Source organism: Hordeum vulgare, chromosome 2H, assembly GCF_904849725.1.
Source record: "Hordeum vulgare subsp. vulgare chromosome 2H, MorexV3_pseudomolecules_assembly, whole genome shotgun sequence".
In the NCBI taxonomy this organism is placed as follows: Eukaryota; Viridiplantae; Streptophyta; class Magnoliopsida; order Poales; family Poaceae; genus Hordeum; species Hordeum vulgare.
Genome location: NC_058519.1, coordinates 27,307,974 through 27,325,163, shown reverse-complemented (window position 1 = coordinate 27,325,163; position 17,190 = coordinate 27,307,974). Strand labels below are relative to the sequence as shown.

The 17,190-nt window shown below is 46.5% G+C and overlaps 1 protein-coding gene across 1 annotated transcript; it reads left to right on the top strand.

Moving 5' to 3' along the window:
* Positions 1–14,590: 14,590 nt before the first annotated feature.
* On the top strand, positions 14,591–16,173 carry LOC123424603 (probable protein phosphatase 2C 32). The gene has a single exon (XM_045108244.1). It carries the CDS (start codon positions 14,737–14,739, stop codon positions 15,919–15,921), a length of 1,185 nt encoding a protein of 394 aa, XP_044964179.1. The 5' UTR covers positions 14,591–14,736; the 3' UTR covers positions 15,922–16,173.
* Positions 16,174–17,190: the final 1,017 nt, after the last annotated feature.

Genomic DNA, 17,190 nt, shown 5'->3' with positions numbered 1-17,190 from the left:
TACAGAGGGGGATGCTCAAAAGAGCAATGCCCCCTTTGTTAAGATCCGATCGTGTAGCGTAGTGGTAGGGGGTAGTGTTGTTGGTGCTGTGGTCGTGGGTTTGAGTCCAAGAGGAGTCGCCTTTTGTTTTTGGTTATTTGTTTAGCACAGTGGCTCGACAGCAGAGCTTAGCCTGCATCTTACCCCTATTCTGTCAAGTGTGGTAGTGCTAGTGCAGTGGTTGGTGTCCTGGTTGTGCACCAGAGGGGCCTGGGTTCGATCCGAGTGTTCTCCTTTTCTTTTTTTTTGCTGTTTATGGTTTTGTTGCACTAGTCATTGTCTTGGGCAGCAAGATGTGGTATTTATAACACAAACTAGTGGGTTTCGCCTCCTTTTAAATTTAGATTGTGGTGTATGTGGTGAGTAGTGTGGATATGCACATGTTTGGTGCATGTCTGTGTGTAGTGATGCGTGTGTATGTGGGTGTTTGTGGTATGTGTGCATGGGAGCATATGCACTAGTGTGTGCAAGTGTGTATGTGTGTGGGTTACCCCCCCCCCCCCCACATATTTGTGCAAGTGTGCACCAACACATGTAAATGTGTGTATGTGTGTCACACACACATGAGCAAGTGTGTGCATGGTGGCCTTAGTAAACCATGGGGTGTTCTTTTGAACACCTAGGTATATGTGAGTGAAGTGTCATGTGGTAGATTTGTGAGTGTATGCATTTGTGTGTGGATATGCATGTGTGTATGTGGTCATGCATGTGTGTGTGTGGGCATGAGTGCACCTATGCACTAGTGCATGAGGGCTAACCCCTCATGCTTGCCAATGAGTTGATGTGATGGTGTATGAACCTTGTGTTTGTGCATAGGTAGGTATAGATATGCCATGTATGCTTGATTCACATGTGATAATGCTCTCTTATGCTTATGTTGATTTCTATGTAGATTTTCGAGCTAGCCTTGTGCCTACTTGTTCCATGCAAGTACCCATGTATTTTATATAGATTTGGGGTAAAATCATCCCAGGAATCCACTGGTGGAATCAGATTTCACTTTAGAGCAACTTCATAAACTGTCATTTTTCTGTCTTGATGCCATGTTTAGAGCTTAGTGTCATGTGGTGTGTTGGCCCTATAAGGATGAATCCTTGATGTGGCAGTAGTGGGTGAACCCCTCTACAACATGGAGTCTTTGTTTTATATATAGGAGTTTGTATGAACTTGTTGTGCCTTGTCAAAGTTGACACTTGGCTGAAATTGTCAGCTTTGTGAAAATCTGTGATTTTCACTAAGTCTGAGAAATTGCTGCTATTTTCTTCCCTTGTTGATGTGGTTGCACAAGCTCATGTGTTGGGAATCAGCCCATGCAACAAACTAAGGTTTGCGAGCTTTTGGGTTTGTCTAGCCCTATGTTAAATTTCATGCTCTTTCACTTCCTGTAGATATCATTTTGGAGGCTGCCAAAATGTTTCAGAGCATAAGCAACTGGTGAAAATCTCAGATTTTCACTAAGTCCCAGAATCTGTTATTTCTGTCCAAGTTTGTGTCCATAGATCTTCTCATGTGTTATGCCTTTGATGTAGCTTCTTGCTCAGTCTTGTAGATCTTTTGAATGGCTTTTGCCACATATCTTGTTTGGTTCATTTGGGTGGCTGTAGGTACTTTGAATGTTGTAGACAAACTGCTATGATGTTGTTTAGATCAGATTGCATGTTTTAGTTGTTTTGAAGCTTGTGTGAGTATTGTTGGTGGTGTGGTGAGTTTCTTTGCACCAATCCACCTATATTTGTTTGTTTGATCATGTGGCAACCTGGTAATGCGAGGAGTGTGCTTGCGGTGGATTTGAACCGTAGGACTCCATATCTTGTTTTGTAGTTTCCGGTTGATCCGTAGCTCCGTTCTCTACGTTCTTTATATGTTTTTGCATCGTTTTCTCGTAATGCACCTGTTCATGCCATCATCATGCATGTCAAGATAGCTTAGTGTGAAGTTCTGTCCAGAAGTTTATCTTCTCTTCTCATGCATATGAAAGTGACTAGAATAGTGATGCATGCTTCCTTCTCATCTCATGCATCATATTGTTTGTTGCATCATGTTGTGTTGGTGTTCATTGGCTGTTATTTTTATCTTGGGTAGAACCAGGATCGGAGAGCGAGTACGTGGATTCTGGAGAGTACGTGCAGGACGATCAAGAGCAGTTCCAAGCTGAAGACATCACAGGCAAGATGACCGTGACCTTGATACCGTATCTAGCTTTGTTATGCTTAGAATCACGTTTCCTTCGATATATGCTCGCTGCCTACCACTTGATAAAATGCCTCCTGTTAACGCCATGAACCCAAACACCTTCCCCTCCTAGCTAATGTTGTTTGGCTAAGTAGGCTTGCTCAGCTTCTAATGTATAGCTTTGCTAGTTGCACGTGCCAGCTGTCTCATGTGATAACATGAGTATTTTGTTATCATTATGATTAAACTGCTATTTAATTAATGCACCTATATACTTGGTAAATGACGGAAGGCCTAGCCTTGTGTCGGGTGATTTGTTCCGTTATTGCCGCCTTAGTTTCGGCTACCGGTGTTTGATTCCATAACTGATCGCTCCTAACACGTTCGGGGTTGTTATGGGGACCCCCTTGATAAATCGTATAGTGTTAAGACTTGTCCGGCAGGACCCAACATTGGTTTTAATTTCCTAATCACCTAATAATAATTTTTATAGGGAATAGCTAGCACGAGGATTTAATCAACAACCCGGGCCGGTGCTCCTCATGAGTGTTGGTCCCACCTGAGCGATGTCCGGGGCCCCCCTGGTCACCCAGTGGTTTAGCCAACCCGACGTCTAGCTCATCCGTCGTGTCCTGAGACTCAAATACGCGGCTCTTATCGGGGTCGTCGACACGACGGGAGGTCCTGTTAGGTTCGTCTTACCTTAGCGATATATCTTGCGTATAGGAATCCCGGTGAAACTTTGGGTCTCCTCAAAGTTGAGGTTTTCCTCTAAGGAATCCGACGAGATCACGAGATTCGTGATAGAGGATTACTTTGCGGCACGTGACCGTTTGTGATGGACTAGTTGGAGCACCCCTGCAGGGTTTAATCTTTCGGAAAGCCGTGCCCGCGGTTATGTGGCAAACATGGATAATTTGTTAACATCCGGTTCTAGATAACTTGAATTAACTCTAATAAAACTGCCAACTGTGTGCGTAACCGTGACTGTCTCCTTCGAAGACCTCTCTTCGATCGAGAACATGGTGGGGTTATGTTTGACGTAAGTAGGTGTTCAGGATCACTTAGTGATCACCTAGTCTTCGACCGCTCGGGTAGACCACCATATCAATAACTCTGATCTTCGTAAGTTAGCCACCACATATGCTTAGGATGCTGCAACCTATACACTGAACCTTCCTCACCTAATAACTTGACTAGTTTCGGTACCAAGGTCATCTGATTGCTGAGTCCCCATGGCTCACAGTTTACTACGACACCCCAACAGGTACATGTACGCTCGATGCAGGAGATCCAGATGGCACGCAGCTGGCGTGGCAGTACGATGAGGAGAACGACCGACTGTACGTGAACTACCCGGAGGACTGAGGCCGTGGTCATGATCGTGGGCCAGCTTGCAGGATATCATAGTCTTTTCCTTGTTTCATGTAGTCCGTAGCGGGACTAACTTGTCTGAATAATTGTGTGGATGTAAACCTTATGTTATACTATGTCAGATGGCAAATGTATGCCCTATTTGTCAATCTTCGTTTATGTAATTGCAATGATTATCTCGCTTGCGAAACGCTTAGATGCGCCTCTTTCCCTTTTGGGGCATCGCCCCCAAAATTGGAAAGGGACGCATCTTAGTCGTTACAACTTGGTAATCAGAGCCTTACGACCATAGGAGCCTTTGTGTGATCAAACTTGGCCGAGTCGAGTCTAGTAAAATGTTTTGAGTCTTAGTTATATCGGAGAGTGGGTTTTTTTTATCCTCTTCCATGCTATAGTGAGGTTCTCGACTTAGGAAATCTTAATTCTACTCCTCTTCTCGCTAAAAAAAATTAGGATTACGCGGGTATTTTCAAATCTATATGATATCGATGGGACGGAGTTCTTTCTTGGTTCCTCCTGTCTGACTTGATTTCTTCCGGGGAGTTGAGCTCCAGGGGATTCTTGTGCACATCGCCATCATTTAGATTTCTTAGTATCTGAGGACGAAGGATGTTCATAATTGCTTCAATACTAGTAGTGGCGAGATAACCCCGATGTCCCCAGTACTGGTGCAGATTGTTCGGGGGTACTGTCATACTTTGTATCGTTGTGATCACAAGGGTCTGTAGTAGATGAAGGCTCGAGATTCTGGTTATGTGTTGACGGATGTGATACACTGGACGGGTTAGTATAGGAGTTGTGTGAAATATTACACCTTGTATCCGTGTACCCGATTGCATGACCAGATATTTCGGGAATTCATAGGTGGGATATCAAGTAGTGACTTATAGGACAATCTTCCTGCAGATGCATGATGTGAGGTTAGGATTCGACATTCAGTGGGTACATTTGTTCATGATCGTGTTACAGTGATTCTCGTTGTGTCTTAAAGAATCCTTGTAGCTTGCTACGGCTCGGGGACGCTTCACGATGGCTACTGTAAATTCGAGCCCGTGCGATCTTATCCACGAAGATATCAGATGGAATCTCGATCATACGTTTGTTCCGAGCAGTTCTAGCTCATACTTGGTTTGCAAGTGTTCTTTAATCAAAATTTTGTCGACAGTCACTTTCAGGAAGCATTCTTACTATTTTGTTCGAGTGTAATTGCTATGATTATCTCGCTTGTGAAACACTTAGATGCGCCTCTTTCGCTTTTGGGTCATCGCCCCCAAAATAGGAAAGGGCCGCATCTTAGTCGTTACAGTGATCAGGCAAAGCATTAAGTAACTGGACAGGCCTCCCCCAAGCTTGTGGGAGACTCTCTTCTTCAACTTGCACAAAGTTATATATATCTTGCAAGGCAGCTTGTTTCTTATGGGCAGGAAAATATTTCTCAGAGAAGTAGTATATTGCTACCTCTTGAGCTTGCGTTGGTTTTTCCCTTGAAGAGGAAAGGGTGATGCAGCACAGTAGCAGTAAGTATTTCCCTCAGTTTGAGAACCAAGGTATCAATTCAGTAGGATAATCAAGCCAAGTCTCCAAAGTACCTGCGCAAAAACAACAAACTTGCACCCAACGCTACAAAGGGGTTGTCAATCCCTTCACGATTGATTGCAAGGTGAGATCTGAAGGTGGAAAGTGCAACAAAGTAAAAGTGTAAGGCCGAAAATATGATGTGAAGTAGACCCGGGGGCCATAGTGTTCACTAGAGGCTTCTCTCATCATAGCAAATATTACGGTGGGTGAACGAATTACTGTCGAGCAATAGATAGAACTGCGCAAAGTCATGACGATATCTAAGGCAATGATCATACATATAGGCATCACGTCCGAGACAAGTAGACCGATACTTTCTGCATCTACTACTATTACTCCACACATCGACCGCTATCCAGCATGCATCTAGTGTATTGAGTTCATAACAAAGAGAGTAACGCCTTAAGCAAGATGACATGATGTAGAGGGATAAATTCATGCAATAGATATAAACCCCATCTTTTTACCCTTGATGGCAACAACACGATGTGTGCCTCACTACCCCTTCTGTCACTGGGTGAGGTCACTACATGGTATGAACCCAAAACCAAGCACTTCTCCCATTGCAAGAACTGTAGATCAAGTTGGCCAAACGAAACCCACAACTCGAAGAGAATTACAAGGATATGAAATCATGCATATAAGAGATCGGAAGAAACTCAAATAAGATTCATAGATAATCTGATCATAAATCCACAATTCATCGGATCTCTACAAACACACCGCAAAAGAAAGTTACATCGGATAGATATCCATGAAGATCATGGAGAACTTTGTATTGAAGATCCAAGAGAGAGAAGAAGCCATCTAGATACTAGCTATGGACCCGAAGGTCTATGGTGAACTACTCACGCATCATCGGAGAGGCAATGGTGTTGATGAATAAGCCCTCCGTGTCCGAATCCCCCTCCGTCAGGGCACCAGAACGTGCCCCAGATGGGATCTTGCGGAGACAGAAGCTTGCGGCGCTGGAAAAGTATTTTCGTGGCTCCCTCCCGTGGTTTCAGAATTTTCAGGGATTTATAGGCGGAAGAAGTAGGGCAAAGGAGCCACAGGGGGCCCACAAGCCTACTAGGCGCCCCCCCCCCCCCAAGCCGCGACTAGGGGGCTTGTGGCCTCCACTAGTGCCATTTGCCTTGGTTCTCAAGCTTCCTGCGTATCTTCTGTTCCGAAAAAAAGTGTTTTCGGAGATTTTATTCCGTTTGGACTCTGTTTGATATTCTCCTCTGAAAAATGTCAAAAACACGGAAAAAAATAGGAACTGGCACTTGGCACTGAGTTAATAAGTTAGTCCCAAAAAAGATATAAAAATGCATACAAAGCATCCAAAGTTGACAAGATAATAGCATGGAACCATCAAAAATTATAGATACGTTGGAGACGTATCATATATCATATCCTGGGGGCTACGCACACAACCAGGAGCAAGAGAAATAAACCAAGTCTTAGCATCACCCTTTAGTGAGAAAGGAAACAACTTAAGGATATATTAATGGCAATTTTTTTGCTCATTCGTGAATAGGGTGGCTATATCATTCAGTTTAGTAAGATGTGCTACAACCGTTTCAGAATCATAACCATGAAAAGGATCAGATTCAACCAAAGTGATTAACTCAGGATCGACAGAGAATTCATAATCCTTATCAGTGATAAAGATGGGCGAAGTAGCAAACTTAGGATTGTATTTCATTCTAGCATTCAAAGACTTTTCTTTCCACTTGCGTAATAAATTCTCAAGATCATAGCTATCCTTACAAGCAAGAAAGTCTTCAGCTACCTCTCCCTCCATAACATAACCCTCAGGTATATTAGGCAATTCATATCTAGGAGAGATAGGTCTAACAGGTGAAACAGCAGGTTCCACTTCGATAATTTCATCAGTTTCAGAAGTATCATCACATTCAGCAGTAACTCTAGCAATTTGTGCATCAAGAAATGCACCCAGTGGCATATCATTATCAAGCAAAGCATCATCATAAGCATCATGGATAGCAGAAGTAGCATCATCAAGCACAGGCGACATATCAGAATTACCAATAGGTGGTGGTGTCGCAAATTTACTCATAACTGAAGGTGAATCAAGTGCAGAGCTAGATGGCAGTTCCTTCTTACCTGTCCTCGTAGTTGAGGGCAAGACTTTAGTTTTTGGATCTTTTAGATTCCTCATAGTGATCAACAGACGTAAATCCCAAGTGACTCAGAGAATAGAGCTATGCCTCCCCGGCAACAGCGCCAGAAAAAGGTCTTGATAACCCACAACTATAGGGGATCGCAACAGTTTTTGAGGATAGAGTATTCAACCCAAATTTGTTGGTTCGACACAAGGGGAAGCCAAAGAATATTCTCGAGTATTAGCAATTGAGTTGTCAATTCAACCACACCTGAAAGACTTAGTATCTGCAGCAAAGTTTCAGTAGCAAAGTAGTGTGATAGTAACGGTAGCAGCGGTAACAGTAGCAGTAGTGACAGCAGTAGAGGTAAAGTAACTTAGCAAGGACCAGTAGGAAAAGCTCGTAGGCATTGGATCGGTGATGGGTAATTATGTTGGATGACATTCATCATGTAACAGTTATAACATAGGGTGATATGTAACTAACTCCAGCCATCAATGTAATGTAGGCATGTATTCTGTATTTAGTCATCCGTGCTTATGGAAAAGAACTTGCATGACATCTATTGTCCATACCTCCCGTGGCAGCGGGGTCCTAATGGAAACTAAGGAATATTAAGGTCTCCTTTTAATAGAGAACCGTAACAAAGCATTAGCACATAGTGAATACATGAACTCCTCATACTATGGTCATCTCCGGGAGTGGTTCCGGCTATTGTCACTCCGGGGTTGCCGGGTCATAACACATAGTAGGTGACTACAACTTGCAAGATAGGATCAAGAACACACATATATTGATGAAAGCATAATAGGTTCAGATCTGAAATCATGGCCCTCGGGGCCTAGTGACAAGCATTAAGCATAGCAAAGTAGTAGCAACATCAATCTCAGAACATAGTGGATACTAGGGATCAAACCTCATCAAAACTAACTCGATTACATGATAGATCTCATCCAACCCATCACCGTCCAGCAAGCCTACGATGTGATTACTCACGAATGATGAAGAGCATCATGGAATTGGCGATGAAGGATGGTTGGTGATGACGACGGCATCGATTTCCCCTCTCCGGAGCCCAGAACGGACTCCAGATCTACCCTCCAGAGGAAGAACAGGTGGTGGCGGCGGCTCTGTGTCGTGAAATGCGATGAACTCTTCTCTCTTAATTTTTTCTGGGCAAGAGAGAATATATAGAGCTGGAGTTGGAGGCTGCGGAGCCACGAGGGCCTCACAAGCCTGCCGGGCGCGACCTAGGGGGCCGCGCCTCCTGGGCTTGTGGGCTCCTGGCTCCGCGTCTCCAGGTAATTCTTGCGCCAGTATTTTTTATATATTCCACAAAAAATCCTCGTAAATTTTCAGGTCATTCCGAGAACTTTTATTTCTGCGCAAAAACAACACCATGACAATTCTGCTGAAAACAGCGTCAGTCCGGGTTAGTTCCATTCAAATCATGCAAATTAGAGTCCAAAGCAAGGGCAAAAGAGTTTGGAAAAATAGATACGTTGGAGACGTATCAGGGGCGTCATACCCTGATGGACTGACACGGTGCCACACTCCTGGTGCATGTGATAGTAGCATGGTGTTCATCTTCCTGTCCACTACCGCAAATTTCACACACACTGTCATCCACAATTGTTCTTCTCAATACATCGTATTTAGTAGGCAGGGAGTTAGTAGCCACCCTCCACCCGAAAACCTTAACTCTCTCCAGGATCTTTGCCTTCCAGATTACATCCCATATACTACGGTCCCCGGGATCTCTTGAGGAGCTAGTCGCCTTCTTCGTGCCCTTTCTTTTGAGAGAATCTGCTAGTTTGTAGGCACTTTTTACCGTGAAAATACCGGTTTTTTATAGTGCTAAGCGATGTAGTCCTACACTCCAACTCACGGAATTTTCAACTTACATATTTCATCTGCGTCGAAAGAGTGGAAGATTTGTCTCACTAGTTGCACATTACACTCTTTCGAAAGACGATCAATCAATTGGTTCACCCATCTTAGACGAGAACTCCTGGTAAAAGAACCAACTTTCAGCCCCTCTTTCCTAGGGATCCATTGATCTCTTGTGATCTAGACGTTTCTTCCATCTCCAATCCACCAAATAAGCGCCTTTTTCAGAAGTTCCAATCCAAACTCAATCCCCCTCCACACAGGGGAGGCGTCCGACGAGAAGACAGTGTAAAGGAGTGAGCCATTGGGGTAATATTTGGATTTTAGCACCCTGGCAAACAAACTCTCTGGCTTATGCAATAACCTGCACCCTTGCCAAGCAAGAAGAGCTTGATTAAACAGATGGATATTCCAGAATCCAATGCCCCCATCGCATTTTGACTTAGTCATGTTATCCCACGACTTCAAGTGGATCTTGCGTTTGTCGTCTTTGTCACCCCACCAATAATCCCTAATGACTTTGTCCTAGTTGTTGCAAAAGCTCTCGTTGAGTTTGAAGATCCCCGTGACATAGGTAGGTGTTAGAGCATATATCTCCATATGTGGTTTTGGTAATTGATGACAATTCCTATGGACTAATGGTTGCCTTAAGTTACATTTATAGGATTTGTCCATAGGCACTTCTTGAAGTCCATCTGTTGGGTTCAAGGAGTTTATATGATGACCAAGATGGTATTTAAGGTATTATCCAAAGAATGGTCATAGAGACACATGGTTGATCAAGATCTCAGACAAAGAGTAAATCAAGATGATCAACACACAAAGCGTACAAGATGTACCGAGAGGGATCAAGTGATCCCATGGTATGGTAAGCATTGTCCATTACGTGTTTGTGTACTAACCCATGGTCTTCGTGAGAATTCTATGTGGGGGTTAGGTGTGTTTCCATGGGCTTGCGTCAAAGGGAAGATCTCATACAACCCATGAAGTATGACGTCAAGTTGTGATCGTCATCAAGATTGCGATGTGCAAGTTCAAGTGGATCAGCACGAAGATATCATGCTTGAAGCTTGCCCTCCATTGTGGTGGCAATGGACTTGTGAAGATATGTTGAAGAGTGGCTCACCCATAGTGAGTATGGGGGAGCAATCAACTAGTCTTCATCAAGCCAACGCAATCAAGAAAGGTGGTCCATCTTGAGGAAGCCAAGATCATCATCATCTAGCTCAAGAGGACGAGGTGCAAGGTATAGGTTTGCCCTTGATAGGTTTTCTGTTTAGGATAGATTGTTGTACTATCAAGGGGGACTAACAAGTGAGTAGCTTGATCGTATCGTTCGTTGAGAGCTCAAACCATTTGCATCCTTGCATCATACTTCTTGGTTCTTGTTTGGTGTTTCTCTTTGTGAGTTTTAGAGCTTATGGTCATCTTCGTGAAAAGCTCGAGTTCATCGAAAACGGAGTCCATATGCATCTACTATGATGTTTTCGATGTTGGAGTTTTTGCCGGTTCTTCATGCATAGAGGACTCACATCTCTATATCATTGGCATTTTCATATCTGCATGGTCTTAAGATTTCCCAGCGGTAGTACCGCCCATGGCCAGCGGTAGTCCATAGAGCTGGCGGTAGTACCGTTGTCCCAGCGGTAGTACCGCCCCTGGCCAGCGGTAGTACCGCTCCAAGTTTTTAGTACCGTCATCTTTGCGGTTGTACTGCGTCGGACATTTTTTGCGAAGACTTTCTTGGCGGTGGTTGGCCCGGTAGTATCTTTGCGCTACCATGGGCTCAGCGGTAGTACCGCTGCAGCCAGCGGTAGTACCGCTGGAGGGTCAGCGGTAGTACCGTTGCAGCCAGCGGTAGTACCATTGCAGCCAGCGGTAGTACCGCCGGAGGGTCAGCGGTAGTACCGCTGGAGCCAGCGGTAGTACCGCTGGGCTCGGGCTGTAAGTGGGGGTACCGGTCTGATTCCTTCTCCCACTATATAAAGGGGGTCTTCTTCCCCCTTGGCCTTTATCCATCCGTTGAGCTCTTGTTCTACCTCCATTGTTGACATTCTTAGACCTTGCTAACTCTCAATCCCTCCAATGATTCTTGCTTGTTCTTGAGGGGAAAGAGAGAGGAGATCTAGATCCACATCTCCACCAATCACTTTCTCCTCTATGTGAGGGGAACCCCTTGGATCTAGATCTTGGAGTTCTTTGTGAGCTCCTTGTTCTTCCTCTCATATTTCTCCATAGCTTTCGTTGTTGTGGAGGGATTTGAGTGTGAGGGACTTGACCACTTCGTGTGTTCTTGCCATTGCATTAGTTACATTGGTTTGAGTTCTCCACGGTGATACGTGGAAGTGAGAAGTTGAGAAGCTTACTACCTTTGGTACTTAGTATCCTAGATATTGTTCTTCGTGGATGCTTTGGCGTCCTAGAAGCTTGGTGGTGTCTCAGAGCTCAATCATTGTGGTGTGAAATTCCAGGAAGCGTCGGGGTCTCCAATTAGGTTGTGGAGATTGCCCCGAGCAATTTGTACGGGTACCGGTAACCGCCCCCAAGGGTTGCCACGTGTACGGGTTCGGTGACCGCCCCCAAGGGTTGCCATTTGTACGGGTTCGGTGACCGCCCTCAAGGGTTCCTCAGTGGAATCACGGCATCTTGCGTTGTGCGAGAGCGTGAGGAGATTACGGTGGCCTTAGTGGCATCTTGGGGAGCATTGTGCCTCCACACCGCTCCAACGGAGATTAGCATCCGCAAGGGTGTGAACTTCGGGATACATCATCGTTTTCCGTGCCTCAGTTATCTCTTACCCAAACCCTTTACTTATGCACTTTACTTTGTGATAGCCATATTGTTCATTGTCATATATCTTGCTATCACTTAGTTGTTTATCTTGCTTAGCATAAGTTGTTGGTGCACATAGGTGAGCCTAGTTGTTTGAGGTTTTGTGCTTGACATATTAAACGTTTGTTTTATTCCACATTTGTTCAAGCCTAAACCTTAATTAGTTTAAAGCGCCTATTCCCCCCCCCTCTAGGCGACATCCACGTCCTTTCAGTAGGCAAGGATTGCACAACCGCTTTCACGTTTACTTCCTTTGCTGATTGGGACATAAATCTCTCATTCCGGCTATAAAACCTTTTTTCAAACATCTCCATGATTGGTTGGAAATTGTCGTTCTTCATTCTTCCCTAGGCCGTTGGAAGGCCGAGATATTTGCTTTCAAAGGAGGCAGATTCCACTCCCAAAATACTTTTGATCTCCTCTCCTTCTTGGGTGTTACTCGCCTTGCCGAATAACAACGAACATTTGTTTTGGCTCAGGAGTTGGGACGTGCCCTTTTGGAAATAGAGAAGCACCTCCTTCACTCTCAAAGCTTGTGTTGATGTTGCCTTAAAGAATAGGAGGCTATCATCGGCGAAAAGGAGGTTTGAAATTCCCAGACTCTCAGAGGCAATCTTGATTGGTGTGATACTCCCATCCCTCACCTCTCTATGGGCAGCGAGATTGTCAGCCACAAATAGGAATAAATAGGGGCTAAGAGGATCGCCTTGTCTGAGGCCTGTGGAAGGGGTGAAGCACTCTTAACATCTCTTTGTTGCATGTAACCAAGAATCTCACTCTTCACCTCCTTGCAAGTTTTCGCAATCTCTATTTGCTTAGATTTACACACTCGGGTTATTTTAGAAAATTTAGAAATAAAAATATAGCAAGGTTAAAACCTACTCCCTTCGTTCGTAAATATTTGTTTTTTTAAGATTCAACTATGGACTACATACAAAATAAAATGAATGAATCTGCACTCTAAACTATATTTATATACATCTGTATATAGTCTATATTAAAATATTTAAAAAGATAAATATTTAAAAACGGAGGAAGTACACAACAGAAATGTGTTATTTATAGTCGTCCGTTTACCCGGCGCAATTTTATTTTATATATAATCATGATCTTATACAAACTAGGTCCTGTTTGATTACAGGGACTAGCCTAAAAAAACGTTTTTACTCTCCATGTAACCAAACTGAAAGGACTTTTTCTTAAAGACGTAGAAAAAGACCCTACTGAAAGGATCTTCATTTTTAATGACTGAAATTTAAAAAAAAGATCTAATCGCTTGAAACCAAACACCCATAGTCCAAAACTATTCACGAGCTTCCATGGTCTCCCCACCGTCCAGCATCAAGATTGATCGGCCGCCATAGGCCAGGAAGACCGATGGAATTAGCCGGCGAGGACGAGGGCCGTGTGACAGGCCAGGGTTCACCTTTTCCGAGAGCATGTGTTGACACAAGTTTTCGGCCGTGTCGCCTGATAGGCTGACACCGACAAGTGCGCATATTTTGAGGAACACTTGTACGAGCACTTGTATGAACAGACAACTGGTTCATGCGTTGGGCTTCTCAACTCTATTATATATTTTTCTTCTAAAAAATAAAAAGAGGTTTTCAAGTTTCGACCGTGTCGCCAGAGACCGATGGCTCTATCCACGTTAAATTAGCGGCAGCACTTCCCTGCCGGAAAATAAAGTTTTGATGAACCAGCTGCTTGCTCGCAGAACAAAAAACAATTATATTAAGAAAAAAGCGGTAATCTAGGGATCGATCGCTATCTCGATGTCGATTGACGTCGACAACGGCAGCTTCCGGGCAGCTTCGCGGCCTCGTCCGCTGCGTTGCGGCTAAGCTAGGGATCGCGCCCCCCGCGTTGTGTTGCCCGACACGTCGCCGGTCTGACCCGGCCCGCTTTACTTTGCTTTGCTTCTCTCCCTTACCTTAATCATCTCGACCCAGGTCGGCCACTCAAACCCCTCATCATAGTACTACTCCCACTAGTCACTAGTGGTTGATCGTTTCAAAACACTAGCTAGGGGTCCGTGAAGAAAGCAACGGCCACCAATCGGCTGCCCACGCGTGGCGGTGCACGTGGCAGATGTTTGTTTTTCCTACACACAATGCATTTTTGTATGCATCCGCATAAACAATTTTTATATACGTATACGTACATTTCATTTCTGTGAACACCATCGTAAGACTGAATTAAGATTTAATAAGTTATCGTGGACGACTTGTCATCGATGGATTTCATTTCTACAGAATGCCCGTCGTTAAATTTTTTGAAATAAATTCAAATATAATACGAGCATCGTTAAAAAGACTGAGGATATTATTCGATAGGTTGGTTAGCGGGTGTACGTGGCAGATGGTATGTGGTTAACCATGCTCCCTGCAATTAATCTTGTTGTTAATTGGAGCGTCGAGTCACTGGGTGAGCAGGTCGCACGGATCTCTCGCCGGGTCTCCATCCATCTTTGACTGATTAACATAATCGGCCCAACTATGCTAAACAAACTCGCGGGTCGACGTCGTGTCCGGCCGATCTCTGGCAGCTAGCGCGGGGCCACGCACCCGCTCCGCCTACTTATACCAGGAGCCCGTCATTGGAGCAACAAGAAGGAGCTCGCCATCGAAGCTGCAGCAAGAAGAAGATCTAGGAGTTTTGCATCACCGGCATCAGCAGCGGCAGAAGAAGATCGAGTGAGCGAGACAGGCGAGGAAAGCAAGGGGATCGAGGAGCATACATGTCGTGCGCGGTGGCACCGGGCTCGCCGGTCTTCTCGCCGTCCCGGCTCGGCCTGCTCACGCCCTTGGACCAGCTCCACCACCACCACCACGGCGCCTCCTTCCTCCCCTCCTCGCCGCTCCGCCCCTTCGCCCCCCTCCGCGCGCGCATCGTCCACCACGACCCCTCCCCTTGCGCCGCCCAGCCGCCGCCCGCCGCCAAGCCCGCGGACCCTTCTTCTGTTGCTGCGGCTCCTGCTAAGGCCCCGGTCAAGCGTCGCCGCCCGGCGCCGCTGCTCGTGCCGGCCGCGGTCACCGTCGCGCCGGCGGTGCTGGAGGCCGCCGCGGCGAGCGGGGTGGACGAGGTGGCGGAGCAGGGGGACGGCTTCGCGGCCTTCTGCCGGAGGGGCAAGGGCCGGAAGCGGGTCGAGATGGAGGACCGCCACGTCGCCGCCGTCGCGCTCGGCGGGGACCGCGCGCAGGCCCTGTTCGCCGTGTTCGACGGCCACGGCGGGAAGCGCGCCGCGGAGTTCGCCGCGGACAACATGCCAAGGATCGTGGCAGAGGAGCTGGAGAGGTCGACGCGCGGCGGAGGGGGAGCAGGGCGCGCGGCCGTGGAGGGCGCCGTGAGGCGGGCGTACCTGCGCACCGACGAGGAGTTCTCCTCCTCCTCCAACTCCAAGAACCGGGAGCAGGCGGGCGGGGGCGCCTGCTGCGTGACGGCGCTGCTCCGGGACGGCGGGCGGCAGCTGGTGGTGTCCGGCGCCGGGGACTGCCGCGCGGTGCTGAGCCGCGCCGGCAGGGCGGAGGCGCTCACCGACGACCACCGCGCGTCGCGGCAGGACGAGCGGGACCGGATCGAGGCGCTGAAAGGCGGGCTGGTGCTCAACTGCCGGGGCACGTGGCGGGTGCAGGGCTCACTGGCCGTGACCCGAGGCATCGGCGACGCGCACCTCAAGCCATGGGTGGTGGCGGAGCCGGAGACGACGACCGTCGACGTGGGCGCCGACTGCGAGCTGCTCATCCTCGCCTCCGACGGGCTGTGGGACAAGGTGGGCAACCAGGAGGCCGTCGACGCCGCCTCCTCCTTCACCAGCGACCTGCCCGCCGCGTGCCGCCGGCTCGTCGACATGGCCGTGTCCAGGGGCTCCTCCGACGACATCAGCGTCCTCGTCGTCCAGCTCCAGCGTCGTCCTCTCCGATAAGACCGTACGTAGTGGTAACAGTTGAATTAACACGCGAGAAGATATTACTACATCGGCGCCATGGATGAGGATGAACACCCTACGTGTAGATAGAGGGCTTTTTGACGTCGTCTCTCTCGTCCCCGGCCGGCCGCTCGATCCGGCTGCTGGTGTCTGTAACCAAGATCATGCACCATTAGTGCTAATAATGATCACCCGGTTGAGCTTTCAATCAACCTACCTCGGACGAGAATAATCTTTCTTCAGTTAAAAGGGAAGAGATGTATCACCATGTGTGATCTTGTGTTCATAGCATACTCTCGGAGTTGGAATGAAGCACACGTACGACGACAGTGCAGAGCGCACGCAAAGTTTGTGATTCCACTCCAAAGCCAACAAGAGTACGAAACATACGACAACTGCGCATGAAATTCAACGGAACGCCGTTGAACCGTCAAAATAATCCATCTTGACCAAGAATGTTAGTTGGAGGGTGCACAAGTGTGCCGCGCAAACGACAAGGAAAACAAAACTCAGTCTTTCAACAGTTTTTTTTTATTCCCGGTCTTGCAACAGCTCATTACCACTGGAAAAAAACAGACAGCCCATTAGCACTTCTGAAAAAAAAACGTCCCATTACCACAATTTTGGTCTGGAACCAGGAACATTTACCAACTCTGCCGGCCGAGATTAAAATAAATAAAAAAACTCCGCTGGCCTCTACTCATGGAAAGTCACTACTGTGGGAGGTACAGATTCAAAACCTCTGCCAACTTGAAGACTAACCCTAACCTTAGCTCGGATGTTAGAGCATTTATAACCGAACCTTTCAAATCCGTCTCTTTTAAATGCCCGCCGATGAATGCGAACGTTTCCTTATATTTTGTTTCGTGTATCCACATACCTCATATCCAAACTTTTAAATTCATACAGAGTCATGTACGTAGATCATCCGATAATAAACGTCGCACGTAAAGTAAATGTTGGTACCGAATAAAAAAGGGTTTACATCATTTTTATTTGAAGTGCACGATCAATCATATGCTCTTTGATTTCCATTATGGGTCCACATATGGTACACCACATCTTTAAGTAGTTGCGTGTGTGCACGTGATGATCTCGGAGATTCTGATGCATGTGCGAAAAATTCATTAGCTGCATTGCATCTTGGTATTCAGGGATTTCAACTTGTATTCCAAGTGTTTCAAAATCGTTGGTTTGGGCTACACCATCAGCCTCATCCTCGGCGATCATATTGTGCAAAATAACACAACGTGTCATCACCTGTCA

Coding starts and splice junctions, on each gene's coding strand:
- LOC123424603 (XM_045108244.1), top strand. CDS start 14,737: ATGTCGTGCGCGGTGGCACCGGGCTCGCCGGTCTTCTCGCCGTCCCGG.